Here is a 16,594-nt window from a genome sequence, read left to right as displayed (position 1 = left end):
TACCGCTATCTTAGATTGTGGTGTTAAAAGCAAGAAAACACACAATAAAACTTCTCAAATTATATTTGAACAGAAATCATTTTTAATGAAGCAACATTTGCAATCGATAGAATAAACTTATAAAATAAATCAAAAACTACCTTTTGTTTTTAGGGAAGAAATTAAATCATATTTATTTCCTATATACATATGGATGATTCAGAACAACTCCCATGAAAAAACGTACACATTCTTGACTTAATTCTAACAAGGAAAAGCACCTAACTTGGAAATTCAAAATATTATTGAACTTTGGCAATAAGTACATAGGATATTTCGACATGTAATAAACAATTTTTTTTACTGTCCGAATTTATTCTAAAAAAGTAAAATCAACTTTTGAATATTATCTCATTCTTCGTTTTTACTTTATTATTTGTCAATAATAGAAAATAGAACGAAATTTTAGAAAAAAAATGTATTTCTTTTAATAAGATTTATAAATTAGAAAATTTTTTCAATGTTAAAAAATATATGAAACAGAAGCAATATATTTTCAATATTGATACTCCCTGTAATATGGCTTTTCTATAATACTGTATAAGATATTAATATATGTTTTACTCCACCATATTTACAGTTAGTTGAAGTTAACTACTTCCGATATATAAAATATGTAGAAAAACCGGAATACAGATATATTTATAAAGTAGACATATAATTATATATATATCAAATTTTTTAAAGAGTTATGAAAGAAATATTATTTCATATATTATACAATTTAAATGTCATCATTACAAATAATTTATTTATATGCATTATTTTTAGAATTTTTTTGATCGGTAAAGGTACGGTGCTGAAATATTTTATTTCTTATATAACGTACAAATAGTAAAGTATTAGTAGTTGAATCACAAAGAATTAGAAAAAATATTACTTACTTATAATATATATGCAGTGCGAGAAAAAGTATTTCATAATATGTATTATTTACTTAAAGAATAATATAAAATATTGAGGTTACATTTTTTGTACTGTTATTGATATTATTAGTAATATAAATATACAGAGTTCAAAAAGTCCGGAAGCATTAAAATATCTCGAAAACGATAAACTACAGCGAAAAATATATAAAAAGCAAAGTAGTTAAATAAAATGTACTTTAATAGTGATGAAAGTTTGACTTTGGGTGGAGTTTACAGTGTCATATAAAAGTCAAATTGAATTCTCTTATAATGAAATTTTTTAAAATAAATTATTTTTTCATTAAGTAAATCTCAAGTTTTGAGGTTTGAAACTTATAGTACCGTCATTTATTTCATTCAAGATGTCCGACTAATGATTAAAACCCTTTGCATGTTGTTCAGAGTCATATCATATGTCAAGGTCAAGGCCATTGAAAGTTGTTTCTCTTATTTTCCTTTTTAATGTAAAAATAGATTTTAGTGCAAAAATATATAAAAATAGGAACAAAAAAATAATTTATAAAAATGTACAACAAAAAATAGACAGTTCTATTACAAACAAGAATTAAGATTTTATGAACTTTATTAATATTTACAATAATTAAAAAATATAAAAAATGGTATCTTATGTTAATGAAATACATCTTAGAATCAACCAGATCTTTTCCGTCCATGCAATATATTTGGAGTTGTTTCTAACTTTTCTCCTTAGCGTCACCGCGACACCGTCTTTCTTTTCTAAAATCTATTCCCTACTTTTCTTCAGAGATTTAATTGAATTTGGATATACAGAGAACTATATAATCTATAACAGTTTTAGAAATGATATATTCGATCCATGTAGTGACATTACAATGCTGTTCACAGGACTTGCAGATGCTAACGCTACCAATACACTACCTTGGAAAGAACAGCATTGATAGGACGCAGTTATCACGTAAAACGCTACTATTAGTGACGTTATGATTATATTTGTTAGCGCTATCTGCAGCTCCGCAAACTTTAGCTTGTAGCGTTAAATATCGCGAATAGCGTCTCTTTGAACACACTCTATTTCTTCTTTTAATTCGAAAACTAAACCTCGGACAAAATTTTAGTAAAGAAAAAATCGTCCTAGAATCATGTAGGAATACTTTTCAAGGATACCCGGGTTGTTATCACCCCATAATATATTATTGATTTCCAAATATATTTATTAATTAACAAAATAGATTTTCAGCATATTTTATAAGACGGTTCTATCGATTGCAAATATTATTTTAAAACATATTTCCACATATATATAAATATATTTTGCAAGAATTTTTATTGTGTATTTTTTCACTCCTGATGTTACGATCTAAGATAGTAGTGATGAGTGAAAAGGCTTTAAAGTTACCAATAAAAATGCAAATTTATTCCAAACAAATTATTCCATCAGATATAAAGTCATACGAGAGATATAGTGATTTTAAATATTAAATAGTTCTCAATATCATCGAATTGCTAATTTATAGATATTGTTAACGACCAGATTCTACCAAGAAAAGGTAGACAGATGACTGCCGTCCACCCCGGGACAGACTTCGTTATCGCTTCCTCGTTCGCCACCGACTCTTACCTGTCATATCATTGGAGGAGTTGCTGCCGTTGCTGGCATAGCCGTTGGCGATGCCTGACGTCGAATTGCTGCTAGTCGTGCTCTTCGCGGGCGACATCGCGGTGCCCGACGATAGCGACGAGATCGACGATCCCCCGCTGAGGGGAATATTGCTGCGCATGTGATTTCTCGCGTTTGGGGTGGATGGGGCATCGGGGGGGCCAAACAGGCGTTTGTATGAATCATTACCGGGCTTGTTGCTGCGAGGCGACACAGCAGCGGTCGCGTTGTCGGTGCCGTTGGTGTCACCGAAGAGGGCCGAGCTCAGCTGGGACTGATTGTGGGCCTTGATGCGTCGTGGGCTCGTTTCGTCCGGGGCCGCGCCGAAAATATCGCTGCTGCCACCACCGGGCGGTTTCAACACCCTGAAATCCAAACAAAAGACGAAATGATAAGCGGAAAGAATTGAGGAAAGAGAGATTAAAGATTTGAGACTTAAAAGTAAAAAATTTGTATCTGTCAAAGAGAATATCTCCGCGCTAAGAATATTTTTTATGTGGATTGTGGGTTGAGTGCATAAAAAACCTCAAAAAATTCAAAATTTCGGGTGTTTTAAAGTAGATAAAAAACCACCAGAGTTTTTTCAGGGTGGGTAAAATAATGCCACCATGACAAGATTAATTATATGCGGCAAGCGCTGACAGCGGTCAAATCTACAACGGTAAAATCGAATCGGACACGAATATCCTGAGTTTCACATCTCGATAAGCAAATACGCCGACAAGCAGCACATAGAGAACGCAGACGATGCAATTTGCAAATGCAAGCCCGCGCTGATTTTCGTTTAACAAGGCGCAATGCATGCGGCACGCGCACGTTACAGCAGCATTGTCGCGTGCGTATGAAAGCTAAAGAGAAAAGGGTAAAAAAAGAAACTAGGGGGAATTAGCTCGAGTAATTAGGAATATGAGGCGTTTCCTTTTTCTCTCCGAAGTATTATACTTCGGAGATGAGAAGAGGAAGGAGCAGGCGGTTCAACCAGAAGCGTAATATCAATTAGGGAACGACGCGTGTTCTGTGCGTGTCCCCATTTTTTTAATCGCTCGTAGAACATTACCTAACTTGGAGAACAACTGCTTTCATCTTATAGTATTAACAACGAAAGCCAATTGAGTTAAATGAAATAGCAATTAAACAATAAAATGTAAATGACGGCTCAATAGAATTAAGAAATTTGAGAGACGATTTGTCTAACAATAAGTGACAAAGGAGTATCTTGAGCCAATGCATGTATATTAATAACTATACAAATATTTCGACTTTTAATCTGGTCATTCTCAGTGATAATAAAAATTCAAACATCTATAATCTCATCGCCAAGTCATATAAAAAAATCGTAGATGTGCATAGGAAATGAATATTCTCTTCAAAACTCTCCGAATACTCATAAGAATGTTACAATTAAAAATTGATTACATTAAATCATTTCCAATATTATTATGTAGAATATATAAATGCGAGGAATGCCTAGATCCAAAAATATGTAAGTACTGTCTGACAACATTTATAAACTATGTGTCCAAAACGTATTGTAATTCAAAATATTTTACTTGATTTGTTCTGTAATTATGAACACAAATTGTATGCATTGTATCTGCATCCTCAAATCCAATATATTCACACAACATTTAATTTATAGCGAACCGTCTCAAACAGTTAAAAATTACAAATTCTTATAACCTTTCTCCTCGGGAGCCAATACAATAATAAATATCAAATACAATATAATTTCAACTATCTACAGAGTGTAAAATCCACGCAGTGAAGAACAATCATATTCAAGTGAGAGAAAGATTTAGAATTCAAAATGGGGAGATACGTTTCAGATAGATGTTCTATGTCACTTTGCTTATTGATACCAATAGCCTGTTTTTTTTTACATGGATCATCTCTCGAAAAGCATTCTTTTAAGATATAAAGGCTCATTATCCAAAATCGTAACATTCTCCCAATCAAATTCATGTTTTGCGACCATTCTATGCTCTGAAATAACTAAGGTATAATCACTGTTTTTTTATTAATATCTCTTCTGTGACACTCGTTTTTTTAACTGCCTCTTAGTCTGCCCTACATATGTTGCATCACACTCAAGACAATCAATCTTGTCGCTACATCGCATTTAGACATCTTTTCCAGTTCCTATATCATGAACTTATTTAATTTATTAATGTGGTATGATAAATGCAACTTAACTATTGATCATTTTCGCAGCAATTGATTTATGATGACTGTAGTATATTAATTCTGTACATGACATTCAGTGTTGGCTCAAGACAGCCTTTAATACTTAGTTAGACAAATCGAATTCTTAAATGAAATATTTTACCAACGGAAGAATAACTTAAGTATCAATTGGATTAAATATTGGAATTACTTTACAAATTTTGTTTAAATTTATTTTTAAAAAATATATATGGACCGTTTTTAAAAATTAAGATCTGTATCAATTTATATATAAAATCTTTTTCGAACATTCTTAATATATATTACATGCGTGAACACACATACTACACGCATGCAAAAACCATTTTCGGTGAAGTGAGCAAATTTGCAAATGATACTGCAGAATAAATAATCGTGCGTTGCACTCATTTCGAATTAACGAATGATAGTAAGAAATCATTAATTCGCGATCAAGGAAATGACGTTCCGGTTTAATTAATGACGCGAGGCCTTCATTGCGTGGCGTTGCATCTTGCGCGTTGCACAATCACGATGATGAATGGACGTTTCCGCGTTATTACATCTCGCTTGATTGCATATCAGAGAGAAGTTGATAGAAATGTCGGGGAGCCGTGCGCAGCTAGATTTTGCGAAATCTTCTGTTAGTTTATTGCAGCATCACTAATGCAAGACATATCTTTATCGAACACGCAGATTATTGAACATTAATTTGCAATCTCTCATTTCGTTTGTTTTGAATCGCTCAATCAAGGTTTTACAACGTTATGCATCCTTTCGTCAGTTGTATGTACTAATTACACTGTACGACACATTTAAACTTCTTTTTCTACACCACGAACGGGACAAAGTGATTCTTACAGATTTTTGTCGCTGAAAATGAATTGTCGCGTAAATGAAATTGCTCATTCATAAAAACTTACTTAAAAAACTCATCTATAAAAATTAAAATTTAATAATATTAAATAATTAAATTTAATAATGTATGTAAATATAATAATTTAATACTAAATATTAAATAATATTAAAATATTATAAACTGTGCATTGGTATAAAATATTATACTAATATCAGTACCATAAAATATACTATAAATGGAAAAAATATTTAATATAAATTAATATATAATTTTCGTGAAATTATTAAAATTTATGTGTGATTTTTCTTTCAACTATTTATTAAATTATACTAATGTACTTTTACAATTTCTCAAAAAAATCTACAATTATGGTTTATGTGGGAATAATACTAACTGAAAATTTAACTCAAATACTTTAATTATTCATTTTTCAACCATCAAAAAATTTTTGATTGAAAATGGATGAATTACAATTTTTTGATTAAAATTAGATTTCTAGTTGAGATAACCGGAATTCTGGTTAATACAACATTTCTGATAAAATCTACTAGAATTCTTATTTTTTTACCAGAATAACAAAAAATCCAAAAAACCAGGACGAATTTTTTTTACCAGAATAATTACATCAATCAGAACTCTAGTCATCTCAATTAGAATTCTAGTAGATTTAAAATATCTTCAGAATTTAAAAAATGATTTGTTCATTTTAAACCAGAATTACTACTTAATTCAACCAAATTATTTTTCTTAGTGAACATGTCCTGGAAATGTTGGTATTAGATTTGACAACCCTACTTACAGCATAAGATAATAAAAGACTGTAAATTAATAATAAAAGTTCCTTTGATTATTATGCTATTATTATGGCCATTACAATTGCAACATCAAGACACAAGCTATAAAAATGATACTTATACGAGTATATATAATAGATTACATTTATCATTAAAGATGTAAAATTACCGGTCCACCTTACATACATTTATAGGGTTTAAAAGTACAGCTTGGTATTTTTATAGTATACCATAACCTATCCATCCTAGTATAAATATCGATTCAAGACACGCTCTTCCTTGTTGCAATTTTGATGGCCAATGTAGTTACTTTCACATTTTTAATTTCCTATCTCTTACGCCTCGTGTTCCATTGTATCTTGGCGCCGCGTCGTGTCAATACTTGTCGAGTGCGGTGCCCACGTTCCACGCGAAAGGTAGCCGCGAGACGAGACGCGAGCGCGAGTAACGAGGATAATCAATCGGACCCATAAGAAGCGGGTGATCCTGGAGGGGACAGGATGGGTGCGCCGGGAAATATGCTGGCATGACGTGTGTGTAACGCCTCTGCACGTCTAATCTATTAACGCGAGTACTTGCATTAATTGGGCCATCAACCTGTTTCGCGTCCAGAAACGCGCCGTTAGGGCGCCACGAATGATCGGGCCTAAACGATGCGCTGCATCCCAGAATCGACGGTGGTTTACTTTTTTTTTTCTTTCTTTTTTTCATTACAAGACATTACGTGCTTATGGCTGTTGAGCACGATACAAGCAACCTCGCAAGCAACGCAGCGTGAGCGCAGCGATTTACTCTCCGAAAAGATGAGAGGAACGGATAGATTTTTATGAAGTAACGTGAGCAGCTACTTCCTGGATTATCGCGACAATTTAAAGAGCATAATGAAGAAAACGCGTGTCAAAAGGCTGGGTGCGAGACTGAATTGTCGACAAGTTTCACTATTTAAAATTAGAGGTATGATGAAAATAAGAGATGTTATGACGTTGCATTCATAAGATCAAAGTCATGCAAGAACGGAATCGTTTACCGCATCTCACTTACGCAAGTACGAGTAAACGTTTTAATATTTTTCCTCCCCATCCGTCGTTATACAATAATATATCGCTCCCTGACTTCAAAAATGATATAATTAAAAACGTAATTTTTTAATTATACATTAAAAAAATTAATCAAAGGCTCTAATGAATAAATAAAAAAATTAAAAAGTAGCCTTTAAGAGCCGACATAGATTGTGGGTAATTATAAATTCTTTATTAAAAGAGACACATAAACGTTTCGATCCTAGTTTGGACTCTCTTCAGTATGAATAAATATATAAATCAACTTAATGATCACATAAATTAATTATAAATATCACGAATATATATATATATCGTAATAAGAATCATTAAAAGTAACAATATACGAGAGAGTTAATATGGTTAACATGCTTTCATGTCCACATCTTATTATTGGTTGTTCGTTAAATTCCAGTAAAATAAACAATTGAGGTTGATAACGATATTTGCGTGTATACATAAAAAATTTATACAAAATCGAACCGTTTGAAAACATTTTATTTTATTGACATTATTGTTTTATCACAATGAAAGAAAAGATTGACTAAATGTGGCACATAGCATTTTTCGATAACCAAAAATTGGCTGCTACAGTCAATTAAAAATGCTATGCCATATTTTACCGTCTAATTTGCTGCAACAACCAATTTTTTCTTTCAATGTAGGAAACTTAATTTTTTGAGTTGTATTATTTAAATTTTGAAGTAAGGAAGAGACGATATGTACCCCAATTTCTTAAATTAACCTTCGGAATTTTGCTGAACTTATATCTTCCTACTGCTTGCGTGTGTCCGTTCACTTATAAGAGATCAAACGATCAGGTGATAATTCTAAACTGCTCCATACGTTTTCAAGTTCACCGAAGGTTTCGAGCGCAATCAATTAAAATGGATGATTCGCGTCTCATCGTAGAAACGCAACTAATCCGAGACGGTGATTTGCCGACGTTGCGTGCATCAACTGCATCCCGGGGAAAACGCCATATGCATCGAGCTGTGGACGAGGAGGAGAGAAGGAGGAACGTGGTTATGGATAATATTCCGCTATGCGCCTCGTGCGTTTTTTACGAGGTGCAATTTCTGAAAATAGGTTTACGGTATCACGCTTGTAGATCATTTTTCTCACGTGGAAGAACAGAAAGAGAGAAAGAAAGAAAGAGAGGAAGAGAGAGGGGAGGACGTTAACCGCTGGCTTTTCTATTAGATTATCGAACAATTGAATGACGGGATCGACGACGAGGCTACCATCGGGGCCTCGAGGATAAATAATGTCGAGGCCTATCATCAAGGCGCGATGTAACGCTGATTATAACATTCACGGTGCCTGACCGACAACGCGAGTACATCGAAACCGACATATATTTGCAACGTATATCCTGGCGAAGTATATCCGCGTCGGTTATAATCGACGCAGCCTAGGAAATAAGGTCGCAGTACCACCATTATCCACTTTGCCCAGCACAACCACAATGAGCGGAATTAACGCTTCTGCGAGACAGCGACGGCTTTTGTGAAAACTCGTGGTTTTGTTCTCATCAATTACATATTCACATGGCTGATTATCGTTTTTCACTTACGGTAAGCCAGCCATCAAGGGACAGTCCTTTACCCATTTGATGCTCGTTATTATAGATACATGTAAAAACCTCACAACTCGACTGTTCATGAATCCTTATTTCGTGGCATCCTTTAGGACAGACAGTGGGAAATTAAAATTCCTGTGATGAGATGAGAAACAATTCTAACGACCGTAATATATTAATGTTTAATTGTCAATCTTTAATAATTGTCGATACGATTCACTATCTAAGTATAGTCTCGGAAAAATTATCCATATCCGAGGTTTTAAAAGATATTTTTGGAGTACATAAGAAATGAGAAAAAACAGGAAAAACGTTTTCTTTATGCAAATATCTCGCGAACTTTGCCGTGAAATAAGATTCCGAGGTTTAAAATACCGTTAGGTAGAAATAAAGGCGCAATGATTTTGTTTCTCGGAGTTATGGCGAACATTGATTAATCTCGTGGGAGTTCGCGGTGGATGGTACGGGGAGAGCGTTTCCAAATACCAAGGCGATAGGGTCGTACCATCCGACACGACGTCCCTTGTACTTGACATCGACCTGTCACGGCATAATTCCGTGTAAAAGAAAGAATAAGCAGAGAGATGATCGATTCAAAATCGACGGGCACGCGAACATTTGTCCCAAGAAAGAAAATCGACTTTGGGATAGCGTAATAATAATTCGTTTCCAGGTTAACGGTGCGCTTTATCTGACATTTTACCCTTGGCCGAATATTATAATATTGATCACTGCTGACTTAATTCTTCTCTCGGAACGTATAAAGATAAATCGTATTAATGTTTCCTGTAATTTCTTTATTAACACATGTATAACATATCGCACAGACGTATTCGAAAAGTATGTTTACATAATAATTTTCAGACTATTTTTCCGGTTTGAGAGAGAGAGAGACTGCGTTTTACTTATTTCACATTCGACTACTTCGTGATTGCTGAATCATTTTTCGCAAAAATAGAGCAACAGAATTAGGATTCTCCGAACAGAAAGAACAATTAGAAAAGGTCACGTCCGAGTATCTGGCTCCTGGCACATGAAGCTCGAAAAGAAGATGTCGATGATAAGACTCTATATAGAAAGATAAAAATACTAAATATAGATCAGGCACTAGTTCCGGATCACTTTTTATATTTAAGTAATTATAGTATTTTCTATTAAATGATACATATTACAAGATTCTTTAGCATTTGTTTTGTCTCTTTCAAGTGTTAATTGAATTTAATTGATTAGGAATAGAGCTGCACATTTTATTGATGCTGTTAATAATTAAATGTGCGTGATTAACTAACGTATATATTTTTAAAAATTTATTCAAAGTGTAATATCATAAATATTGCCCTATGGCTTTTATAGTAGGGAGTAAATAGCATTAGATTTCATGGAAAAAATCAACGTTATGCTCAGTTGAGGGTAATTCTTTTGAATAGAGGACCCCGCTCCTACGACCTTGATCTTGACATATGTAGTCAAGGTCACGACCCTGAGTAACCTCCAACAAGTTTTAGCCGTCGCTCGTCCTTCGTTAAAAAGTTATTAACAAAAGAAGTTTGAAAAATAACGTATTATTTTGCTATATATGCAATATTAAATACTATTCTACATAGGTTTGGACTTTCAGGGGCGCACGACTCTCACCCCCCCCCCCCCCATCCAAGTTAATTTTGTGGATCCAGAAAGTGTACGCCCCTGCAGCAGGGGGGAGGGAGGTGAGAGTCATGGTGGAGGTTACTCAGAGTCATGACCTTAACAACATATGTCAAGGTTAACATATGTTAAGGTCATAGAAGGGGGGTCCCCTATTGTACAGTTCTACCATAGAATATAAAGTAAATAGTATACATGTCTATATGCAAAAAGTGTTACTATTCATAATTTGACTGTTTAAAACAGTAATAAAAAACTTTTTTATTACTAAACGTTTAATTTTCATAAATTTTTTAAATTATCATTGATTTTTAACTGTCACTAATTTTAAATAAACTAGAATGCGTTAAAATTGCATCATGATTCACAATTAGATCCTATAACCAGATGTGAATTATCAATTATAATTTCGTTATGTATATTACGATATGCATGCGCGAATCATTTTTATTATTCTTACTGGATGTAATAACGCGCCATCAAAAAGGATAAAGCATTTGGTGAATTGACCCGCAATTAGTACATGGGGTCTAATCGTGGGGGATAATTGTCATTACTTTATTTAATTCAAATTTAAATATATAAAACGGTAATGAAATGGAATAAAATCATCCATAATGTAATCTTTATGATCAATCATGACTATTAAATATTTTATTAATAATTTGATATTGTTCTGGATAAAAATATGAATTTTTTTTAAAGAGTGATTCACAACTAGTGGTTTTACCCTATTGTGTTGATGCATCATACGGCCGCGCAAATTTCGTGTATTCCGACAATGGTCCTCTGCCTTAATTACGACAAACGGACGTGACCGGCGCGCGAAATGTCAACCTTTTCATTTATAATTACAACTGGTGCGCAGTGTAACGTTTTTACTTGTCCGTAACGTTGCAGCAACGCGTTCCGAGCTTGTCTTTTTCTCGCGTGAACAAGCAACTCGCCGAGTGTTGTTGAGCCAATTTACCGTTTATGCGCTTACTTGTTTCTAACATTTCCTCAGACTGGACAGGATCATAGATTATCATGCTCTAAAACTTTATTTACTCTCTACGTCAATCGTACCAGACTTTAATTTGGAAAGAGATAAATAAGACCGCAGAGCCTGAATAAAAATACATCTTTAACCGCTCTATGACTGCCGCGATTTTTAAACAGTATCTATCTCAAATAAGCAAATATGTATACAAGTAAATAATGCCTTGAAATGTTCGATTTCGGCATTTAGCTTAATGAATGTAATGTATTTTAACGTTGTATTGTTTTCTTAATATAATTTACATTGTTTCTTTAATATTCAAATAGTATTTAAATGCACAGATACTAAAATCATTCTTAATCGAGTGAATAAAATCCTTAAAAATTTATAGGTAACTCATTAATGTGCGTTTCATAAGTAGACTGTTCGCTCTAAATTGAATAATTTTGACAAATAAGGACACCGCGCAGCGAAATGTTTAAAGCGCTGGCAAACATTATTTAACCAACTTTTCCCCAGTGGATCTTCGATGTACCTAGCAAGAACGAGTGCACGGTGCACGAAGACCTCGGGATAACTAGCTCCTTACGTTTTCTCTCTCGCAATACAATGCAACCGACGAGATAATCGGCGGGCGGTACCCGCGAACGACGGCGCGATTATTCGCTCCGTGGGAGTTCCCTGAATATTTAAACGACCGTCGTCGCGTCCGTGACACGGTAGTACTTTCCTCTGCCTTTTTGCACGGTTTCGTGATCAACTTGTCGACGCATTGCTGCGTCGTTTCATTCAGATTTCAGACGCATCTGATTTTTGCAAGCACGATGCGTCGCGAATCAACGCAGCATTCTTTTTTTTAACTTCTTTTTTAATCCAATTAAGAGAGAGAACAATCACGTTCTTACTTTTATTAGAGTACAAATTAAAAAATATTATTTTATTGAAATAATTTTTGCTCCAAATGGTAAACTGCCTCTAATTTTTTTTATATTACTTTTAAATGCAATTTAGAATAATCTGTAATTTTTTCAAGTAATTCTTAATATATTGCATTTGCCTTACGACCTCCTTAAACTGTGCAAAAAGGAGAAGAGAAATGCGCACTAAATACATACGATATAATATTTTAGAAAGTGCAAGAATTCTATTTAATCGTTAATACGTTATGAATACGCACATATTGCGTCGTTAATACGCACATGCATTATAACGTATACCGCGTGGGTCGCTGAATAGGAGAGAAGCTGACGCATCGGGTTTCAATCGCGCCACAAAACGAAAAATGGTGCATAAAACGTAGCGAAGTATAAGCCCAAATGATGAATATCCATGAGATTCGTTTAAGGGATTTGCATCCGCGCGCGGATCGAGCGAATATTAATTAATCTCACCGCCACGCTGTATTACGCATCCTTATCGTATGTTACGCGTTCGTATTATTATTCCTTCGCTCCTTACAAAAACACGTGTTTTTAATGGCACGTGATGTGGTACGAGTAAAATTAACGCTGAAGCACTGTATGTTTTTGTCCCATTATTGGATTGTTACAGATTAAATATTACTTCCTTCAGTGTTATCAGCATATTGTTTATCACCAAGCAGAAGCAAGAAAAAAATAAAGCACAAAAAGCGATGCTGATATTATTCTATAAATAATAATTAAATATACATGTATTACAATATATTTCGAATTCAGAATTTTGTAGCAGTAAATTAAAAATGATACAAAAACTCGTTCTTTTTCTCAACTTATTTTCAATTGGAATAACAATTTAAGACTTGAAAATTTACTTCAGATTGCAATCCCTTCTTCGACGGAAGGAAGAAATGAGCGATTCGCTGGTGTGAAAGACTGGCGATTGTATTATGCGGTCGCCTGATTGTCGGTCTGCGAAATTACGCGAATCACCGTTATATAAACCGTCGCCGCGTTGCATCGTGAACGACACGTTGCAGAACAATGCAAGTTAATACGGCAATTAGTGCTGTCACCCGTAAACGGGCACGTGTGAAGTGGCGGACACGTCGCGTGGATATCAATGGACCTCGATCATACCGTTCTTCCTCAAATTCTTCCCCGCAAGAGACTGTGAGATGCAAATTGAAGGGTTGTCGGGAGTGATTTATCTCCCTTCCTGGTAGCACCTTATTAATCGATTGATTAACCCTCATTAGTATTAAAATGTTCCGCGGCACATTTTATGTAATAATTTCACTTTATTTCGCGAAATGATAAGAACTACTAAAAACAAGTTTTTGTGTGGACAAATATTTGTATTAGATAAATCGTTGAAAGAGAGAAAAAAAAATTTATATATTTGCCGGAAAAATCTTCTGACGTCAGTACAAGAATAGTTAAATTGACTTTCATATCGCCTTAAAAAATGCGGGGAAACTGCATTGAAATATTGGAACGCTGCCAGGTCGAAATTCATGACTAATTCGCCGTTCACCGCGCGCTGCTCGGCGTTTGCTCGCAAAGTTGCCAAACTTGATAGCCACGGCAATTTATCGACCTGATAAAAACGTCATGGGTAGCCTTAAACATACATTTAGTACCCGCCTGTATGTATATATATTGTGAAACATTCGCACTTATCCCGGCAGTTCATTAATCCCAATTACCCTCGATAGCAATCGCATTCGACGTCCGCATCATTTATCGGAAGCGACTAAATTCCTATGGTCGATAGAATCTACGTGGATCACGATCTACGAGGCATAAAAGGATACGTAACCGCCGGTTAGCCGGTTAAAAGCGATCTAACGATCAATCTCGCGTGGAATACCTTTCCACCTCCGATACTTGTTGAGCAACGTGAATACAGTATTTTTATCAAGTTCAATCATTTAGCGGTCTATTAATAATAAGTAACGCGAACAATCGTACCGAGATGTCTCGCTATAAATAATATTTCTGTATATATGAATATTCTCAGAATATTCACGTTTTTATTGAAAATTTCAAAATTGTATTCAAACAGTTGCTTGAAATTTAATTAGATGAAGCTGAAATTTTTATTACGGAAATTTTATTTCAATTTTCGACAAAGAGTAGATACTCACTGAATATTCCCGAATTGTTAACCGTCCAATTCTCAACATTCTTTACACTCTTTTGACATCAGATCATCAACTAAGTGGCAACTGTTGAGATTGAAGTATTAGCAAGTCTATTTAATTCGTAATTGCGCTACTTGGCAATTACGAATGACGCAAACCTAATTGAAAGCTCGATTGCTTCCTCGGCTAATAGCGCCCGATTAGGCCAACGCTCTGCCTTTGCGAAGCAAGTCAACAATATAGCTGATCGAGCTGTGAGAGATTACGTGGTCAATAGCTACGATTACGCTTGAGAGACACGTAAATAGATTCGGCTGGTTACGATAATAATGCTTAGACGATCAACGGACTTAATAAGGAAGACTAGACGTTGTCTAGATCCGGATTGAAGACTTTACTTAATGAATCGTGGACGCTCGTCGATCGAGACAACGGATCGACTTGATGAGAAATTAACTAATTGGCCAATTACGCCTCTGCCTATTGAGCATGATAAACGATCTTAATCCTCAATTCCGGAGAAATCGCCGATCTACCCTCCCCTTCGGTTCCCATGAGAGATTTCCCAATACTATCTCAATACTCTCTCGACACTCGGAATTTAACGAGCGAATGATAGTTATGATTATAATTGAACTGTATAGCCATCGATATTCACTTCGACGATAGCTCGTCTTTCAATCATCTTCCATTACGCTGATAGAAGAAACCGCAGGATACACAACTAAGATTATCAGGATTATCTGTATCTGCAATCATTCACAGCACAATCTCTCTTCGATTTATTTTTCAAAATCCTTATATCCTCTATTTGTCAATATTTAAGGTATGTTAAAGTGAAACATATATTGAAAGTGTCATTTAAAAAATTTTTTTAGAAAAAAGGAAAAGTTTATTATCTGAAAAATTTATTTTTAAAATTGCTTCAAAAATTTTATAAAACGTTACCGTAAATTAAACTATATAAAGATATGAGCAATTAGCCTCTACAAAAATTTTTAATTACGTTCTAATTAAAAAACATTGTGTTACAATTTCAAAACGTTACAGGTCCAAAAAATGCAAGTAAAAATGTTGTGAGTTTTGTACAACTGTAGTAATTAAGTAACTAAAAGACATTAGTATATGTGATAGAACACGTTACTTATAATCTATTTATAAGATTATAATTTATTAATAAAACGTATTTGTACCATTTTGGTACAACGGTTAGCCGTGGCATACCTCATTTATAGCTGATTTTATGTTTTGTAAGCGAAAGTGGATAAATACGATATGTAATATCAAAGATTCCACAGGGTATCCTGCATAAGTATTTCAATCTTTATATGAATCGAGATAACGAGACTTGCGTGAAGGTTGTATAATCGAAAATATCTTATCCTGAAATGGCGTGATGGCACAACTTAGAAAGCATGATATGATCGGCGTAGTATATATACATACGCCAAGTAATATCAGGTGTGATCGTCCACGAAGATGGCAATCCGAGTACTTTATACAACATATCCTATCGCGGTCGATCTATCACGAGAATAAACTGTAATGTATGCACAAGCAAAGTCAACGCTCGGAATAAAGACACCGAGTAAAACGAAAGTGTAATTTATAGACGGTATGAGTGTTTAATCTTTAAACAACGTTCGAAAAGTACATTTACACTTAAAACACAATGTTTGTCAAATCAACTATATATTTATATTATCCAAGTAAATCAATTTTACAAAACAATTTCTGAAAATGTCGCAACTTTAATTAATCTATTTTATCTATTTGTTGTATCATATAAATGTTTATCATAAAGAAATTTTAAAGCGAGATTATTGTCGTCATCACATTGTAGT

The 16,594-nt window shown here is 34.2% G+C and overlaps 1 protein-coding gene across 4 annotated transcripts in view; it reads right to left on the bottom strand.

Moving 5' to 3' along the window:
* Positions 1-16,594, bottom strand: part of Jupiter (microtubule-associated protein Jupiter) — a 100,490-nt gene that overhangs the window by 10,858 nt on the left and 73,038 nt on the right. For all 4 annotated transcript variants that reach the window (XM_018511257.1, XM_018511258.1, XM_018511256.1 and 1 more), the window contains exon 2: positions 2,548-2,951. In XM_018511257.1, the coding sequence (XP_018366759.1) occupies positions 2,548-2,951 (404 nt within the window). The remainder of the gene's footprint in view (positions 1-2,547; positions 2,952-16,594) is intronic.

The sequence above is a fragment of the Trachymyrmex cornetzi genome, unplaced genomic scaffold (genome assembly GCF_001594075.2).
Source record: "Trachymyrmex cornetzi isolate Tcor2-1 unplaced genomic scaffold, Tcor1.1 scaffold363, whole genome shotgun sequence".
Lineage (NCBI taxonomy): Eukaryota > Metazoa > Arthropoda > Insecta > Hymenoptera > Formicidae > Trachymyrmex > Trachymyrmex cornetzi.
This window is presented reverse-complemented; position numbering and strand designations above follow the sequence as displayed.